At 40.9% G+C, this 21,096-nt stretch overlaps 1 protein-coding gene across 1 annotated transcript in view; it reads right to left on the reverse strand.

The window, feature by feature from the left end:
* The window catches only part of EYA1 (EYA transcriptional coactivator and phosphatase 1), a 136,516-nt gene that overhangs the window by 97,064 nt on the left and 18,356 nt on the right, over positions 1-21,096 (reverse strand). Inside the window, 3 exon segments of the mRNA XM_030553263.1 lie at positions 4,489-4,508; positions 4,510-4,631; positions 5,212-5,280. Coding sequence (XP_030409123.1) covers positions 4,489-4,508; positions 4,510-4,631; positions 5,212-5,280 — 211 coding nt within the window.

Raw genomic sequence — 21,096 nt, forward strand, 5'->3', positions numbered from 1 at the left:
GTGATAGCAAATCTATTTGTTCATATTCAAACACCGACAGACAATAAAATCACATAACTAGCAGTACTTTAAACATACACCTAGTTAGTAATCACTGCATGCATTTTTGTAATGACGCTAGTGGTATGTGCAGTAGAGGCAAGGGAGAAGCTGCATGTAAATTTAAGTTCACCAGGGACAGTTTCAGCTGTGGTTTTTAAAAATCAAGACTTGCAAGAGAAATGAATATATGGCAAGTTGCCCTTTCCAGAAAGTTGCATAACTTTGTATTCATTTCCTGCCAACTCAGTCAGAAGCTAACATTTCCATAAGTTCATGAATTACATCGATGGCAGAATACCAATTTCATATAGTTTCAATGAAGTGTAACATAACCCACTCTTTTTCATTACATAACAATTGAGATTTGCATTGTGCAACGTTTATGGATAAAGGGTCAACAGTCCTACATCTAGGTTACACAGCTCCAAAGAGGCTTTTACCATATTATAAAAAGAAAATCCTCTTTAAAAAGTGATTAAATTAGGCCCATTAGCACATAATATGCCTTTTCAAAGTTGGTATGCATTGTAAAATATATACTGTTTCTAACCACTAGACCAAAATAGATATACAGGATGCTAAATATGCCTTGGAAAGGAGCTCTCAAACAGGGAGGATACAGCAAAGCTTCATTAATCTGCTCTAATGACAGGGAAATCCATTAAAAATTATGCTCTAACAAAATTCAGCCTGGTCCAATGCCTACTGAAATGGAAAGACTTGCACTGACTTCAATGGGCTTTGGATCAGGACCTAAATGAATAAGCAACACATATCAGGAACAGACATCACAACAAGTACATTATTTGGACACTGGAGTTTAATTTTAGTTATTAGTGATATTTCATAATGCATATTTTACACAAACAATAGTCTTAGCAATATAGTAGTAATATGAGTAATGTAAGACTAGTCTCAGATCTTATTGCAGCAGTCTGTGATTACCTCTATGCTCAGAGGTCACCATTATTTGGGTGAATCATAAGTGTGGATGAGTAGTAGTCTTTGTAAATGACAAACTATAATCCATGTACCTTTGTTAAAAACTTATGTCCTAAGATGTATGAAGGAAGGAGGTGCAAAAAGTCATTACATTGTACAATATGCAATTCTATGCCCCAAACAGTCCGACATGCATGACTGCATATTTTTCATGTACTCCTGAGACACCCATTTTGAAATTACGGCGCCTTCACTTTTTTCTAATTCCTGCTGAATAACTGCCAAGGTAATCGTGTTTAAATAAGGGACTTTCCCCTTGCTGTTGCCCTTTCCGCTTCTAGTTCACCCTGCAATTAATCATAATGATGAATCTGACATATGGTTTCACTGTGAAAATTCCACTTTATAGTGTTGGTATCAACAATTCCCAGGAACGTATCCTCATCTTTTATAATTCAAAAGACCCCTGAAATGTTCATGTGACTTTTTAAAAATTAGTTTAAACTGAAATCCAGTTTAGAAATGTGACCCCTGCTTCAACTCCCATCCCTCTGAGTGTGTGCAGAGCGCATTTCTCCTACTTCATGCCTCCTTCCAACATGGGGCAAGACAAGGGACGTAGTGGGTAGGAAGCGGGGAGGTGGATGTCAACTGGAAGATAATGTGCCACTGACAGCTTCCAGTTCTGGCCCTCTTGCAAACTTCTCAGGAGCAGGGAGGAAGAGGAGTTTTTCCATCTCCTGACACCCCACAACTCCTTGTCTTCTTTTCTCCAGTGGCTTCACTTACCAGTTTCTTTGTGCTCCCTTACCCCTCTCCTTTTCTCTTCCCTAATCCAGACAGCACAAGAAAGAGGGAGGGATCATGAAGGGGGCAGGGATCATATCAGGATCTAGGGGGAGAAGAAGCTGATAAATGAAGCCTTTACAATATGCCACTAAGAAAACACACAGGCAGACAGCAGTGGAGTGCCTCAGGAAATGAAAAGCTACACTTCTCCAGCCTCCTCATAGCTTTGCAGATGTACCAGAGCCAGAAGCTCCCTAGGAGCTATTTGTCAGTGGTATTTCCTTCCACCCTACTTCCTGCTTCCATGATTTCAGCATGGTGGAGATGTAGGAGGTTGAAAAAGAGAGAGACTGGGCCTCTTCCTGGCAGACACTTAAGTACTGCTCTGAGTGGTGCTCCCTATGCCTTCAGAGCAGCACCTACCCAATAACTGTCTCAATCAAGGAAGCTGAGAAAGGGCTGAGATATTAATTTTCAAGCGCAATTTAAAGTAACAAAAAATTAATAAATCCCAACTAGATTTTAGAGAACACAGTCTTTCAAATTTTGAAAAGTGCCTTTTCAGTGAGTCCCATGCCAGGTCTACATTATAAATTTACAGAAGTGTAAATACATTTCTCAGGGGTGTGAAAAATCCCCAAAGGCTTCTCCCATCGACATAGTTACTGCCTCTCATGGACGTGATTAACAAAGCCAATGAGAGATGCTCTCCTGTCAGCACAGTAGCATCTTCATAAAGTACTGCTGTGCCACTGCAGTTTTAAGTGCAGACCACCCCCAGACTTTAAGGGGGAAAAAAAAGGTCACTTTCTCTCTCTCTAAAAAGTAAATTTTCTCCTTTCAGATGGCAGACATACTCTAACTAAGCTATTTTGTTCATTCTACAAGTGTTGAACCCATAGCATGGAAAGAGAGAAAGACAAAGTACAACATTCAGAAAATGGGATTCACCTGCAAACCTGGGAGGAGAATTTTGACTCTACTATGGTGCCAGATCTTGCTTGCTTTGTGCAGATGAGCAGTCCCATTGTCTTCAGTGTGACTGCTCACATGAGCACAGACTGCAGGACTGAGGCCTAAAGATGTACTTAAATGTATCTGTTCACAATGTCAACTCCCACAGTATGTTTGCTTTTTAATACTACTGTTAAACCAGAGATATAGCTAAGAACCTTGCCAAACCCTGAGTGAACATGTAGGAAAACAAAAAATGAAGTAAGACATATCACTTAGCCAGTTTTTCAGTTGTAAAAAGAAGTTCTGTAATGCAAAATGTGCAAGACCAAAAATAACTAAATTACTTGCACAGTGGATGCATGGGGTGCGAAGCGGGGCGAGTGGGAGGATGACAACACAAGAGACTAGATAAGCATGCTAGCCAAACCAGCAAGCAGAGTCCAATAGAGCAACTCACATACAGAGCACTGGTGACATGGAGGCAGCTAAACTGAGAGGTGAAATCCAGCCCCATTGAAGTCAATGTAATTTACCACTGATTTTAAAGGGTCTAGGATTTCACACAGAAAGACCAGGGAACAGATAAGCCACCATCTGGGCTGCTCAACCACCACAGATAGCCAAGGACCGATAGAAGTCTCAAACAAGAGAAACACACATTTACAATATATGTAAGAAAAATATGTTATCATCACTGAAAAATAGATTTTAAATATTCAAATGAAATGTTCAGATGTTTAAAATATGCAGAAAAGAGTTGAAATATATGAACTATGTTTATGTTATTTATTTTATAACATATATCAACATATGCATACAGATAGGGACAATATGAAAAATGCAAATTGGAAACATGTCAGCATTTTAGAGCCTTAATGGCATTTACTTCAATTTCCACCACAGGAGATGTCCAAAACTCCTCAATTAGACTTCTTGAGTCAGATTCTTAGGGCTGGTCCCACACTAGGGGGGGAAATCGATCTTAGATACGCAACTTCAGCTACTTGAATAACGTAGCTGAAGTCGAATATCTAAGATCGGATTACTCACCCGTCCACAACCGGCGCGGATCAATGTTCGCAGTCTCTCCGTGTCGATTCCGGAACTCCGTTGGGGTTGATGGAGTTCCGGAATCGATATAAGCGCGCTCGTGGATCGATATATCGCGTCTAGATTAGACGCGATATATCGATCCCCGAGCAAAGTCGATTTAACCCGCCGATAACGGCGGGTAGTCTGGACGTGGCCTTAGCAGATATAAATCAGAAGAGCTTGAATGGTCTGCAACAGCTGAAGATCAACCCCGTATTTATCAATTTACCCTTTAATGCACTTAGACTGCATAATTCTACTGAAGTCAACAGGAGTTAGAGAGGCAGTGCTAGCTCCTTAAATTTTACATTTCCCCTTTGACCATTTCTAACATAAAACATTTGATGAATGCATCTCTTTAACCTATCTGTTTCCATGGTTTCTAGTAAAGGTAGCATTAAAACAAAAGGTAAAAGCAACTATTCCATGAGAGTTGTTATGGATTGTCTAAGACACATTTGACACATATTTCTTATTATACCTCCAGTAAATACATATTCTAAGTTTTCCCCACTTCACTGAAAGGGAACATGAATGTAGGTTTTTGACTACAAACATTCATGAACAGTGTATTAAACAGAGAAAACACTTCTAAGGGTCATACAGCCTTCCGGGTAAAAATGTTATCCTAAAATTAAAAAAACATGGATACTGACTCTTACTCACCATATGAAGGGATTCCATAGGCTGGCCTGGCTGTGGTATGTAGCGTAAGCTGTAGCTTGCTGCATTCCTGTTGTAAACTGCGTCTGCCCATATGCGGCCCATAGTTTGTGAGGAAGGGGTAGGAAGATGTGTGGGTAGGTCTGCTATTGATTATAATGACAGAAATAGAAATTTGTATTAGACAAAGGCATATGAGTACTTGTGTTATTGACAGCCTTATTATATTAGCTTGATTAGCACATGGTCATAGACTGCATGAGAGAATAGAATTTCTTAAAAATCTTTAAGGGTATGTTTCACTACCAGCTGGATTGGCGGGCAGCGATCAATCAGCAGGGATTGATTTATCGTGTCTAGTCTAGATGCGATAAATCGATCCCTGAGTGCTCTCCCTCAACTCCTGTACTCCGCTCAGCAAGAGGCACAGGCAGAGTTAACAGGGGAGTGGCGGCAGTCAACTCACCGTAGTGAAGACACCGAGGTAAGTAGATCTAAGTACGTCGACTCAGCTACAATACTTAGATCGATCCCTCCTCCCCCATCCCCCCAGTGTAGACCAGTCCTAAAATACAAACAGCTAAAATAAAATAAAATCATACACTTTCTCAAGAACAAGCTTTGGGTTAAACTTTGATTTAACAGAAGAACCCAATTATGATTCTAAATGAGGGTAAAACCTGCTTATTTATTTCAATGTATTATTATTTAAAGAAGTTAACTTACTTGGAAGGATAAATCTGTGGGTGGGGAGAACTGATGAGTTGTCTTGGGCTGAAGCCACTGCTTCCATTGCTGCCCCAAGGAGAAAAGAAAGCACATCAAATGTAAACACGCACATCTAAACTAAGTATTACTTTTTGCTAACAGAATTTCAGAATTTTAACAAGGTTTAAATAAGTCCAAATATCATTAATATTCTGACCTACAAAGTAATGTTTTAATAGGGACAGGTACCAGTATAAGAATGCTCAATATTAAATTAAATGCTTGATTAAATTGCCCCTCTTTGTACAACTCCAGAGCAATCATTTATTTTTGCTTGCAGGCAGACATTTTCAAGGGAAACAAATTATTCTCAAATGATTGCCACTGGAAACCATGTCCTTCCATATTTTCAAAGGTTTACGATAAGACAGCACAATGTTTTATTAATGTTTAGATATCAAACTCATAGAGATGTAGAGCTGGAAGACTCAAGAGGTCATTTAGTCCAGCTCCCTGCACGAAGCAGGACCAGTAAACCTAAATCAGTAGTTCTCAACCAGGGGTACATATACCCCTGGGAGTACATAGAGGTCTTCCAGGAGGTACATCAACTCATCTAGATATTTGCCTCTAGATACTTGCCTAGTTTCACAACAGGCTACATAAAAAGCACTATTGAAATCAGTACAAACTAAAACTTTTCCATACAGACAACAACTTGTTTATACTGCTCTATATACTATACATTGAAATGTAAGTACAATATTTATCATTTATTTCATAACTATATAATAAAAATGAGAATAAGCAATGTTTCAGTAATAATATTCTGTGACACTTCTATATTTTTATGTCTGCTTTTGTAAGCAAGTTGTTTTTAAATGAGGTGAAACTTGCGGTACACAAAACAAACCAGATTCCTGAAAGGGGTAGAAGCAGTCTGGAAAGGTTGAGAGCCACTGACTTAGACCATCCCTGACAGGTGTTTGCTTAATTTGTTCTTAAAATCTTCCAGTGATGGGGATTCCACAACCTTGAAAGCCCATTCCAGACCTTACTACCTTTATAATAGGAAGTTCCTCCTAATATTCAACCTAAATGTTTCTTGCTGCAGTTTAAGCCAATTATTTCCCTCAGTCTATTCGTCTCAAGACTAAGTAAGCCCAGTTTGTGTAACTCTTCCACATAGGTTAGATTTTCTAAATCTTTCATCAGTTTTGTTGCTCTCCTCTGGACTCTCTCCAATTTGTTCACATCTTTCTTAAAGTGTGTGCCCAGAATGCCTCACCAGTGTCAAGTAGAATGAGACAATTACTTCCCATGTCTTACATACGACACTCCTGTTAATACATCCTAGAATGAATTAGCCTTTTTCACAACCGCATCACATTGCTGACTCATATTCAATTGTGTGATCTACTATGCCCCCTCCCCCAGATCCTTTCGGTATTACTACCACTTAGCCAGTTATTCACTAGGTTTTTCCTTTCTCGCTGTCACACTCTGTACTTGTCCTTATTGAATGTCATTTTGTTGATTTTAGACCAATTCTCTAATTTGTCAAGGTCATTTGGAATTCTAATCCTGTCTTTCAAAGTGCTTGCAACCCCTCCCAGTTTGGTGTATTCTGCAAATTTTATAAGCATACTCTCCACTTCTTTATCCAAGTCATTAGTGAAAATGTTGAATAGTACCAGACCCAGGACAGACCCCTATGGCACCCTACTAGAATCTCCTCCCAATTCAACAGCAAACCATTGATAACCACTCTTTGAATATGGTCTTTCAACCACTTCTGTACCTATTTTACAGTAATTTCATCTAGACTGCATATCCCTAATTTGCTTATGACAATGTCATATGACACTGTATCAAAAGTCTTACTACAATCAAAATATATCACTTCTACAGCTTCCCTATAATAGCCCCTATCTCAGTAAACCTGGCAAAGAAGGAAATTAGTTGGTTTGGCATGATTTGTTCTTGACAAATACATGTTAGCTATTATAACTTTATTATTCTCTAGGTGCTTACAAATTGATTGTTTAGTAATTTGGCATTAAACATCTAAGCCTTCTTGATGTCATCCACCATTTACTCTGCTTCCCCACTAAGTAGAAGATCTACACTTTCCTTTGTCTTTCTCTTGTTCCTAATGTGTTTATATAACTACTTCTTACTGCCTTTTATGTCCCTTGCTAGGTGTAACTCATTTTGTGCTTTAGCCTTTCTGATTTTGTCCCTCCATACTTTTTGCTATTCTTTTGTACTCCATCTGAGCAATCTGTCCAAATTTTCACTTTTTGTATTCAAGATCTGTATTTCATAACAAAATTCTAAGTATGTTTCCTATTGAAAACATACAGGTAACTTCATAGCACGTGTCTCTTTTTAAAATAATTCTGTTGTACAAAGGCTATACTACAGCTTCCACTTTCAGCTTCTTTCCTTGCACTATATATTTATTTCTAATCCATTTTCAGACTTTGATATCTTTCAGTATTTCATATGTCGTAATGAAACAGCATATTGTCTTAATGAAACACTGTTAAGTCCGTAAGATCAAGAAATTAACCTAACAGGTGTTTTGTTCTGAAGCTCAGATTAAGAGCTCCAACTTCCTATTTGTAACCCCACAACCAAACCCTGTTAACACAGAAGTTAAAAATTCATATAAGATCTTTAACTTGATTAAATTATTTGCGACCTTTCAGGGCACTAAAGAGAAAGAAGGTCAGCTATGCATTTGTATGCTGTGCCTTCTGCTCATCATTATACTATAAAGTGCAAGGCCATACACTTTGGGAGTGTATTAGCTGATCACAGGATGACTATGAGCTACAAATGTGATGCAGCCATGAAAAAGGCAAATGTGATCCTAAATTGCATCAGGTGAGGTATTTCTGTTAGAGGTAGGGACATATTAATGCCATTGAACAAGGCACTGGTAAAACCTGATTTGGAATACTTCATACAATGCTCAAGAAAGGAATTCAAACTGAGACAGATGTAGAGAAGGGGTACTAGGATGATTAGGAGACTGGAGATCCTGTCTTACAAGAGGATACTAAAAGATCTTGGCTTGTTTAGTCTAGCAAAACGAATGCTGAGAGGAGATGTAATACAACAGAGAAATAAATAAGGGAGGGAGAAGAGTTATTTAACTAAAAGACAAAGGTGGCGCAAGAACAAATGGGTATAAAATGGCTATGAGTAAACTTTGGCTGGAAATTAGAAGAAAGTTTCTAACCATCAGAGGAGTGAGGTTCCAGAATAGTCTCCCGATAGCAATAGAGAGGGCAAGCAATCAAACTAGCTTTAAAACAGGGCTTGAAAAATTTATTAATGGGATTATATGACAAATTGTAAAGATAGCAGAGGACTGGACTGAAGGATCCAGGAGGTTCCTGTGTCGGGTTCCCTGCATGGTGTCACCTGGAACAGGGGTATCCCTGAACCCGCCTGGCTCACCAGCCTGGGCTCTTACTTTGTAGTGCTGTGACAGGCCTTCAAGCCCCCTTCATCACACATACAGGTAGGGACACACCCCGCTGCAGCTGCATACAGATGCGGAGATCAGCTTTCCACGGGAAGGCTCAGTTAAGACACCTCCCAGTTCCTAAGGCATGCACTTCCCTGTGGAGTGCAAACCCAAAATTATACAGTGTTGCACTACACAGGGAACTGTACAGCGTAAGCTCATGAAATTCGCCCCCTCCTTCAATGGAAGATATTCAACAGCTTTCTGCCCCCAGTTATGATTTCCACCCACTGGTTTTAGACAAAAACAAGTTTATTAACTACTAAAGATAGATGTTAAGAGATTATAATAGACAGCAAACAGATCAAAGCAGATTACCTAGCAAATAAAACAAAAATGCTATTTAAGTTTAATAAACTAAAAAAATGGGAGATGAGTAGCAAATTCTCACCTAATTTTTGGTTTAGGCAGTTTGCAAAGATTCTCAAGGGCAAGCTGCACTTGCTTGCAGCTTAAAACCCCAGGTATACCTTTCGCAGGCTAGAAATCCCTCTTGCCTGGATTCAGCCCTTCTCCCTCAGTTCAGTCCTTGTTCCTTAAGTGTTTCCAAGTGTCTCCTTTGGCGGGGAATCAGAGAAGAACCACGACGATGTCACTCCCCTGCCTTAAATAACTTTTGCATATGGAGAGAATCCTTTGTCTCCCAGTTTGAGTCCCACGCCCAGTCAGTGGAAAAACATTAATATTCTATGATGGAGTCCAGTACAGATGACTTGGTCACATGCCCCTGTAGGGACACAGCAGCCATGACTCGGAGGCTGTTTGTAGCATCCTCAGGAAGGCTCCCCGGTGGGAGATTAGCATCTTCTAAGACCTATTGTGCTCCCCAATGGCCCTTCCCAGCCAACCATCTAGACTGATTGCACTCTGCTCAGTGGGCCTTCCCCAGGTGTAAACACATTTGTAATCGGTGCACAGACAATATTCCTAACTTCAGATACCAAAATGATACATGCATCTAAATAGGCTAATCATATTCAGTAAATCATAACCTTTTCAATGATAACTCACAAACCTTATCTTGCACAAAACACATTACGGTTATGTCATACTCATATCACAATAATGTCTCTATGAAGAATATGGGGCATAGTGTCACAGTTCCTTCCAGTTGTATGTCCCTATTATTTTTAGAGATTCCAAGAAGAAAGCTACCTTCCCTCTGATTACTATTTGGGTCCCACTTCTTCTCTATGCCCAAGATCTCTTTTGAGTCCCTCACAGGGAAGAGGCCAATTTCAGGTTGTGAGATCACCGTAAAATCTCTTTCCTGGTATGAACCAATCAGAAAATTATATGCCTATTGTCAAGCACTTGGAATCAAATAGAGCATGAGCAATGTACACCTGATATAATTTCCAAAGATTGTCAAGTCGAGTAGAATCTGATTTTGTCCCTATAAAGCATGCAGATTTGTTTTCGGTACAACAGAATTATTTCTGAGTGACCATTACCAAGAAAGGTAGCAAAGAATTTTTTTTCCTGTTTTCCCTTATCTTTATCTCGTTTGTGTCAAGCCCAAAGTAAATACACCCCAGCTGTATAATCTATATGACATACATACATATATATATATTACAACAATCTCTGTAAATAATGTACAGTCTAAGAGTGTTCTCACACACCGTGCTTTCAAACAGCTGTGAAAAAATGGAGACATAAAATTAAGACAGTATCTTTCAGAGAAGGTAGTGTATTGGCACCCAAGTATTCCAAGGATTGTTAAAGTCAATTATGATAGGCTCAGTATTTCCCTCATCCAAGCTCTGTTTTGTACAGCAGAGGCTGTCATGGAAGCAGTTATATCTACTCAATCAGGTGCGGACCAAGCATCTAGCTTGTCTAGGATCTGCTGAAACTTACGCCTACATACCTTATACTACTAGAGATTCGACACAAGGCTCTGTCACACCCCTCATCTTACCTCCAACATACCCCTCACATATACCCTACACTGAGAAGACTGAATGTGTTTTCTATTATAGGAGTTGCCTCTGGTGGGTTTATGCCAGTTGGCAGTTACCTTCTACTAGGGAACTATTCACTGGCCAGCTACAGCCAGAATCTATCCTCTTTGAGAGGCTCAAAGGGGATGGAGTGTAATGTACAACTGATCCCTATGCCTCAAGTTCAAAATCTTGAGTTTAGATCTCTGAATGTGCTTGAAGGTACGACAAGCAGTTATTGGCCAACCTTTAGTATATCAGCACACACATATGTGGCTTATATCAATCAATCAAGACACATCATCTGGTCAATTTTTGAAGTGAATCTTTAAAGCCGACATGAGTCTGCAAATACCACTGTAATTACCATAGTTCTATTGCATCTCTGCAATCATGACCGTAACTTGTGAGTTCAGAATTAGGTCCAAATTCCGCACAAACAGTAATAGAGAAATAACAGTGATAATTCACACATTTTGGATTAATATGCACCCTTTCCCCACCTTTTAGAGACCTATTGGCACAAATGGAAAATGTAAATATTTGCACTTTTGGGGGAGCAGCCAGAATTCAGAAGGGATCATAAAGGTAAGCAAGCAAGGAGGAGGATTTTAGACTTTTATCCCATTCACAATGCAAGCTAGAGCATGCAGATGTGGATCTGCTAGCCATCAGAAAACAAAAACAAAACAAAATAACAGTTTGAGCCATAATATTGCCCCAATCCTGAGTGGAGCTCCCGGTGATGTTATCCATGGATCTCAATGAGTTGATCTCACATTTCTTACTCATGGAAAATTCCCACTGACTTGAGTAAGGTGCGTAAGATCAGGCCCAACAGACTGTGCGAGCTACAGACTGTACACAAACTTTTATTTTTAACTTCTGCATACAGTATTTAGACTGTAAGAGGGGAAGAAAACACTAAGTGAAAAATATCTTTATTTCTTTCTTACCTGATCCTGTGAAATTGTCTAAAGACTCATCTGCTGTAGTCGTAGCAATCTCACTGCTGCTCATTGGTTCTGTTTTAACTAGAAGTATAAATTATAAGTAATCTAAATGCTCCTAATATTCATGCACACATACACATACATTATTCACAAAATACCACTAAAACACAATCTTCCAACAAATATTTGCTACCTGTCTTTTTGTGTAAATATAAACACACACACAACGATTTGTTTCTGTCCCCAAGGAATAAAAGCCACTGTAACAAACTAGAAGATGTTGTCATGGACAGATCACCCAATGAGTCCCCATGCAACTTTGTGCACTCCTAGGATTCTTAATCCTTTAGAACCAACGTATCTATAAGAACAATTTAGAGAGCCATGGTTTGTTGGTTGCAGAAGTAAGTTTTCAGAATGATCTGAATGAGGCAAAAATTGAAGCACTCTCTTAATGGACTTCTTCTAGGCTTGGTTGAAAACTTTTTGTCCAAAATATTTGTGAAGGAAATTTGGGTTTTCAACCAAACAAAATTTTTCATGGAAAGTGTCTGCTTTCAGCTGAAATTTTTAGTATTTGAAGAACTGAACACCTGACAAATCATCTTTTTTTTTCAGCCAAAATCCACATTATTTTCAGTGTTCATTTTTTCCCCTCAAAAAAAAAATCAGAATTTTCAATTGGAAATTTAGAAAAACTTTTTCTTCAATTTTCACTGAAATTTTCCTTGGAAAAAAATCCCTATTTTCCAACCAGCTCTAATTTCTTTCTCAAAGTAAAATTCTGCTCTGAAAAATGATTGTCTGGCTATACCGAAAGAAGGATGGGAGACATTTTATATTGTTTTAATCAGGCCATAACTTTATTATTAGATGTCTGGAACTACACGGCAGATAAAAGTGTACAGTGCAAGTAACTCCACGTTCATTCAATAAGTACATGAGGGGCTTCTGCCAGCTCCCACTCTTTTTCCATCCAGATCCCCCAGCCAAGCCATTGCTGGGACCTTACCATTCACCCCTCTCCCTCAGAGGAGGGTTAAGGTGGGCTGTAAGAAAGGGAGGTTGGTTCCCTGCCATACCATTCATAGGAGCCCCTACCACCACCCCACATTCCATTTCTTTAACTAACACCTCCTTTTTAAATCCTTTACCAGGCCATTTATCAGGTCACTGTGTCCCTTCCCTACGGAGTACCTGCACTGGACATCCGCCACAAGAGGTGCCAGCAAATTGCTTGGCTACCTCCCCCCCAACCCTGCTGGGTTCCCAGACACCTCCCAATGGCCTCTTCTCAGAATTCTGCTTTGAAAAGTGACTGTATAAGAATGACTTCTTAGCAACTCTGTCCCTATTTAGCTATGCAGCTAGTTACTTTATTAACAGAAAAGTTTTTACAACATTTTACTCGGGTTTACATGGCAGAGCCAATGCAGATTTTTAAGAGCAAGAGGGCTAGACGCTCTTCTGGCTCATGCTTAATCAACAAAATTATTAGTTCTATTCTCAGTTATTCCAGTAAAACCTTACTTAGTGCCCAGGTCCTCAAGTAGAAGGCAGAGCATAGATCTGGCCCTAATTTAGCTTGGATGTAACTATGAGCAAAATTTAAAGGCAATGGCTTTGCACAAGAAATCATTAAGACAACATAAGCTACATACAATGCCATTTCATCATACCAGCCTTTCCGAGTACACCATGCTTTAAGCAACTAAATTTATATCTACAGCCTTGAATCCAGCTTAGCAAATGATTTTGCCTGCAAATTAGAACTATCATTGACAGGAATCCACGAGGAGCTTGCAAAATGTGCAGGGGTCTCCCCAGGTATCTTTTTCTCTCTGTCCTTAGATCAAATCCCCTTGTGACGCCCTATCTCCCATTTTCCTAGCCATGAGGAAAGTGGTATATGGCTATGTGTGTGTGCGCATGTTAGTGTGTGCGTGTTAGCATGACCGTGTGAGGTAATATAATTTATTCAGGGGGAGTCATTAGATTGACAGAAGGGACCCCTGTCTACCCCTAGCTCTCCATGCATACCTTTTCCCCTTTTACTTGACCTTGGCCAAATGATCTCTCTCTAACCCTTCAAGCTTCTCCTCCTCCCCACTCCCATATAGGGTTATTTGCCTGTAATCCCTACTTCATGGAGATCCAGATTAGGCCCAGGAAGCATTTATAAACTCTAGTGCACTCATTGAACTACTCCTACTTCTAATAACTAATTCCACCAAAAAAATCCCTGTTAATAGGGAAAGAGAGGGGAAACAGTGGCAGACAGAGCACAATGACTGGCCTGCGGTCACACAGCAGATCAATGGCAGAGCCAGGAATAGAACCCACGTCTCCTGGGACACATACCAGTCCAATACCCTATACACTAGACCAGCTGCCTCTCTGCATAGTATGCATGTGTCCTTCTATGTATTGTGAGTAAGTGTCACTCCACACCCTGCCCACCGCTTTGTGACTCTTTCTAGCCCAATTTTCATAAGGCAGTTATTCTCATGGGAATGATGCTGGGGGATTTGTTCTCTGATTAACAAATGGGATGCGTGGAAAATAAAAATAAAAGGAAAAATAAAAGAAAAAGCTGAACCTGGTTTGCGATAGATGGAAGCTAATTTACACTAGCACTGTTTCCTTCAAGCTTCTCTGCTGTTCAGTATTGTGAAGCCCATTCTGTGCCTCTTTTTGGCTTTTGTGGAATAGAATAACCTTCTTCCCAGAGATGCAGGGCCACTGCATTGCTGGAATCTGCAGCAATTCAGGTGCTCTCACGGTTCAGAGCTCTAACATATCATTTCTTCTAGAGTACCTTTTTTGGAGGAATATTAATTTTCAAACTGGAAGAAAATGCCATAGTTTAAATAAAAACCTGGTTCATATCTGCGGCTTGCATTTCATCTGGATTTCATATTTTTGTTACAGAGCCATTAAAGGAAAAAAATGATCAAAGTCTAGCTTCACCCTCTATGACTTATCAGCAATATTTTACTCCAATAATTTTTAAAACTGAAAACTTCTGAACTGTTTCTAAACCATATAATGCTTCCTAAAATAAAGAGGAAACAAATATATAAAATATACTGGGAGCTGCATGGTCAAAGCAAGAAATGTAACATTAACAGATGATTGACACAATTTAAATTTGACACTATTTACCCCAAATTGCTCTACAATACATCTCATCTCAACTGTTGTTTCTTGCATATACCCAAATTAGGGTAAGAAAGTGAGGATGCAACAGAGTTCCTGATCTGGATTCTCATTTGTAAGTGTAATTTACAAATAAGCTTTACTAGACCTTCATGATGAAGAATCATGACCCTCTTAGAGCTTCATGCTGCAGTTAATCAGTAATTTAATAGTGATGAATTGGACCTGAAGAGCCTTCCTCCCGCAAGCAGCCACAGTTTTATCAGAACGTCAGAAAGTAATTGAATACTTTGATAGATTCATAGATTCTAGGGTCAGAAGAGACCAATGTGATCATCTAGTCCGACCCTCTGCACAAAGCAGGCACAGAACCCTACCCATCCACTTCAATAACAAACCCCTAACCTATGCCTGAGTTATTGAAGTCTTCAAATTGTGGTCTGAAGACCTCAACCTGCAGAGAATCCACCAGCAAGTGACCCATGCCCCATGCTGCAGGGGAAGGCGAAAAACCTCCAGGGCCTCTGCCAATCTGCCCTGGAGGAAAATTCCTTCCTGACCCCAAATATGGCGATAAGCTAACCCCTGAGCATGTGGGCAAGACTCACCAGCCAGCATTCAGAAAAGAATTCTCTGCAGTAACTCAGATCCCGTCCCATCCAACATCCCATCACCAACCACTGGGCATACTTATCTGGCGATAATCAAAGATCAATTGCCAAAATTAGGCTCTCCCATCATACCATCCCTTCCATAAACTTATCAAGCTTAATCGTAAAGCCAGATATGTCTTTTGCCCCCACTATTCCCCTTGGAAGGCTGTTCCAGAACTTCACTCCTCTAATGGTTAGAAACCTTCGTCTAATTTCAAGCCTAAACTTCCTAGTGTCCAGTTTATACCCATTTGTTCTTGTATCTACATTGGTACTAAGCTTAAATAATTCCTCTCCCTCCCTAATATTAATCCCTCTGATATATTTATAAAGAGCAAGCATATCCCCCCTCAGCCTTCTTTTGGCTAGACTAAACAAGCCAAGCTCTTTGAGTCTCCTTTCATATGACAGGTTTTCCATTCCTCAGATCCTAGTAGCCCGTCTCTGAACCTGTTCCAGTTTGAATTCATCCTTCTTAAACATTGGAGACCAGAACTGCACACAGTATTCCAGGTGGGGTCTCACCAGCACCTTATATAATGGTACTAACACCTCCTTATCTTTGCTGGAAATACCTCACCTAATGCATCTTAAAACCGCATTAGCTTTTTTAACGGCCATATCACATTGGCGGCTCATAGTCATCCTGTGATCTACCAATACCCCAAGGTCCTTCTCCTCCTCTGTTGCTTCCAACTGATGCGTCCCCAACCTATATCTAAAGTTCTTATTATTAATCCCTAAGCGCATGACCTTGCACTTTTCACTATTAAATTTCATCCTATTACTATTACTCCAGTTTACAAGGTCGTCCAGATCTTCCTGTATGATATCCCGGTCCTTCTCCGTGTTAGCAATACTCCCCAGCTTAGTGTCATCCGCGAACTTTATTAGCACATTCCCGCTTTTTGTGCCAAGGTCGGTAATAAAAAGGTTAAATAAGATTGGTCCCAGAACTGATCCTTGAGGAACTCCACTAATAACCTCCTTCCAGTCTGACAGTTCACCCTTCAGCATGACCCGTTGCAGTCTCCCCTTTAACCAGTTCCTTATCCACCTTTCAATTCTCATATTGATCCCCATCTTTTCCAATTTGACTAATAATTCCGCATGTGGAACCGTGTCAAATGCCTTACTGAAATCTAGGTAAATTAGGTCTACCGCATTTCCTTTGTCTAAATAGTCTGTCACCTTCTCAAAGAAGGAGATCAGGTTGGTTTGGCACGACCTACCTTTAGTAAAACCATGTTGTACTTTGTCCCAATTACCATTGACCTCAATGTCCTTAACTACTTTCTCCTTCAATATTGTTTCCAAGACCTTACGTACTACAGATGTCAAACTAACAGGCCTATAGTTACTCGGATCACTCTTTCTCCCTTTCTTAAAGATAGGAACTATGTTAGCAATTCTCCAGTCGTACGGTACAACCCCTGAGTTTACTGATTCATTAAAAATTCTTGCTAACGGGCTTGCAATTTCATGCGCCAGTTCCTTTAATATTCTCCGATGAAGATTGTCCGGGCCCTCCGATTTTGTCCCATTAAGCTGTTCAAGTATGGCTTCTACCTCAGATGTGGTAATATCTACCTCCATATAATCTACCTCCAGGTAATCAAAGAAATCATCTGCAAACACTTGGAAGGTGGTAAGGTGATAGGGAATAGCCAGCATGGATTTGTAAAGAACAAATCGTGTCAAACTAATCTGATAGCGTTCTTTGATAGGATAACGAGCCTTGTGGATAAGGGAGAAGCGGTGGATGTGATATACCTAGACTTTAGTAAGGCATTTGATACGGTCTCGCATGATATTCTTATAGATAAGCTAGGAAAGTACAATTTAGATGGGGCTACTATAAGGTGGGTGCATAACTGGCTGGATAACCGTACTCAGAGAGTAGTTGTTAATGGCTCCCAATCCTGCTGGAAAGGTATAACAAGTGGGGTTCCGCAGGGGTCTGTTTTGGGACCGGTTCTGTTCAATATCTTCATCAACGATTTAGATGTTGGCATAGAAAGTACGCTTACTAAGTTTGCGGACGATACCAAACTAGGAGGGATTGCAACTGCTTTGGAGGACAGGGTCAAAATTCAAAATGATCTGGACAAGTTGGAGAAATGGTCTGAGGTAAACAGGATGAAGTTCAATAAAGATAAATGCAAAGTGCTCCACTTAGGAAGGAACAATCAGTTTCACACATACAGAATGGGAAGAGACTGTCTAGGAAGGAGTATGGCAGAAAGAGATCTAGGGGTCATAGTGGACCACAAGCTTAATATGAGTCAACAGTGTGACACTGTTGCAAAAAAAGCAAACATGATTCTGGGATGCATTAACAGGTGTGTTGTAAACAAGACACGAGAAGTCATTCTTCCGCTTTACTCTGCGCTGGTTAGGCCTCAACTGGAGTATTGTGTCCAGTTCTGGGCACTGCATTTCAAGAAAGATGTGGAGAAATTGGAGAGGGTCCAGAGAAGAGCAACAAGAATGATTAAAGGTCTTGAGAACATGACCTATGAAGGAAGGCTGAAGGAATTGGGTTTGTTTAGTTTGGAAAAGAGAAGACTGAGAGGGGACATGATAGCAGTTTTCAGGTATCTAAAAGGGTGTCATCAGGAGGAGGGAGAAAACTTGTTCACCTTAGCCTCCAATGATAGAACAAGAAGCAATGGGCTTAAACTGCAGCAAGGGAGATTTAGGTTGGACATTAGGAAAAAGTTCCTAACTGTCAGGGTAGTTAAACACTGGAACAGATTGCCTAGGGAAGTTGTGGAATCTCCATCGCTGGAGATATTTAAGAGTAGGTTAGATAAATGTCTATCAGGGATGGTCTAGACAGTATTTGGTCCTGCCATGAGGGCAGGGGACTGGACTCGATGACCTCTCGAGGTCCCTTCCAGTCCTAGAGTCTATGAGTCTATATCCTCATTCCTGTTTGTCATCCTTCCATTAACCCTAAGCTTCCCATTAGCCTTATTAAAGACTGATGCAAAGTACTTATTTAGATATTGGGCCATGCCTAGGTTATCCTTAACCTCCTTTCCATCCTCAATGTGTAGCGGTCCCACTTTTTCTTTCTTTGTTTTCTTCTTATTTATATGGCTATAGAACCTTTTACTATTGGTTTTAATTCCCTTTGCAAGGTTCAACTCTACTTGGCTTTTAGCCTTTCTCACTTTATCCCTACATGTTCTGACCTCACTAAGATAGCTTTTCTTGCTAATCCCACCCTTCTTCCACTCCTTGTAGGATTTCTGCTTTTTCTTAATCACCTCTCTGAGATGCTTGTTCATCCAGCTTGGTCTACAACTCCTGCCTATGGTTTTTTCCCCCTTTCTTGGGATGCAGGCTTCCGATAGTTTCTGCAGCTGCGACTTAAAGTAATTCCAGGCCTCTTCCGCATTTAGATCCACAAGTTCTTCAGTCCAATCCACTTCCCTAACTAATTTCCTTAATTCTTTAAAGTCAGCCCTTTTGAAATCAAAAACCCTAGTCCCAGATCTATTTTTGTTTATCCTTCCATCTAGTTTGAACTGAATTAGCTCATGATCACTCGAACCAAGGCTGTCCCCTATAACCATTTCTTGTATGAGGTCCTCACTGCTCATCAAAACCAAATCTAAAATGGCATCCTCTCTTGTCGGTTCTTCAACTACTTGGTGAAGGAATCCATCAGCTATCACATCCAGAAAAATCTGATCCCTACTATTCTTGCTAGCACTTGTACTCCAGTCTATATCTGGGAAGTTAAAGTCTCCCATGATCACATATTTCCCATTAGCGTTTACTTCCTTAAAAACATTAAAGAGGTCTCTATCCATATCCAAATCAGATCCCGGTGGTCTGTAGCACACCCCAACCACTATCTCAGGGGAGGCTCTAGTAGCTTTCTTTCCCAGTGTGATTTTTGCCCAGACAGACGCTGTCTTGTCCATTCCATCACTTCTTATTTCTTTACAGTTAACCTCCTCATTGATGTACAATGCTACTCCACCACCTTTGCCTTCATTTCTATCTTTCCTAAACAGCACATAGCCTTCAATACCTGTACTCCAGTCATGACTACTATTCCATCACGTTTCTGTTATCCCTATAATATGTGGTTTCACTTCCTGCACCAGTAGCTCTAGTTCCTCCATTTTGTTCCCTAGGCTCCTTGCATTAGTGTACAGACATCTTAATTTTTGCCGTTTGGCTTCACTCACATTCTGTACCCTGTTAGGCACAGACATTCTACCACCACCATCACCTGTTAATCTGTTATCTACGCTACCCTTCCTCCTTATGCCAATTCTTCAGTCCATGGCTGTATCCCCTCGTACTTTGTTTACTTCCCTCTCAAGGTTAAATTCCGGCATGGAGATCTCCTGAACATCTCCCAACCATCTCCCCCAAATTTCTCGTTTAAAGCTCTCTTAATCAGGTCGGTGAGCCTCCATCCTAGAAGTCTATTTCCCTCCTTGCTCAGGTGAAGTCCATCCCGAGAGAACAGTCTTCTGTCTGTAAATGCTTCCCAATAGCTGTACATCCCAAAGCCCTCCTTATAGCACCACTGCCTGAGCCATCTGTTGATCGCCATAATCTTGTCACACCTTTGTCGTCCTTCTCTAGGAACCGGTAGAATCCCACTGAAGATCACCTGAGCCTCGATTTCCTTAAGCGTCTTCCCCAGTCTGGCATAATCTCCCTTGATACATTCCAGAGAGTATCTAGCTGTATCATTCGTTCCCACATGAAGGACAATCAACGGATTCTTCCCCGCTCCCGCTAGTATCCTTTTCAGCCTCAGGTCCACATCCTGTATCTTAGCACCCGGCATACAGCACACCCTTCTGTTCTCCCGATCGGTTCTAGTCACAGGCCTGTCTATTCTTCTCAGTAAGGAGTCTCCAATGACGTAGACCTGCCTTTTCCTGGTGACAGTGCGCTTCTCCGGTCTATCTCCCGCACCCACCGGCTGCAAGTCCTCTCGATTCCTATTCCCCCTTGCAATCCTCCTGGGGCTCATATTTGGTGTTGCCTCCATTGACTCCTCCCCTCCTCTTGCAGGACTATCAGCTCTTCTCTTTTTCCTTGCCCTCTCTCCTTCAGCGACCACCTATTGTGCCCCTTCTTCATTTTCCAACTTTGCAAACCTGTTCCTGAGTTCTATTTCTCCTTCACTGGCCCGTCTTTTCCTCTGCCTGATTCTCTTAGTCACATGCTTCCACCATCCACTTTCCTCCCCCAGCAGTCTCTCCTCTGAATTCTTTGGTCCTGCTTCCATCTGCACATCTGAGCTTATCCCTTCAGCCCCCTCGTGTCTGTGCTCCATCGTCAGCTCAAACCCCCTTCTGAACTCAACCAGAGTTTGCACCTGCATCTCCAGTCCTCGGATCTTCTCTTCCATCAGCTCTATCAGGCGGCACTTCATGCAGACAAAGCTCTTTTCAGGTGTCCCCTCCAGGATCATGTACATGCCACAGCTTCCACAACCAGTCATCCTCATTGTGTCTTTCACTGCTGCCTCTGTATCAGTCAGGGCCTTCCCACCAGCCGCCTGGTAGTCAACCCAACACAAGCCCGGAGCAGGCACCAGACCACCACCCTATCCCTTGACTTGCTTGTCGGTTCCTCTGTCTTAGTCTCCCCTGGAACCTCCCCCTGGA

This window comes from Gopherus evgoodei, chromosome 2, assembly GCF_007399415.2.
Source record: "Gopherus evgoodei ecotype Sinaloan lineage chromosome 2, rGopEvg1_v1.p, whole genome shotgun sequence".
Classification (NCBI taxonomy): domain Eukaryota; kingdom Metazoa; phylum Chordata; order Testudines; family Testudinidae; genus Gopherus; species Gopherus evgoodei.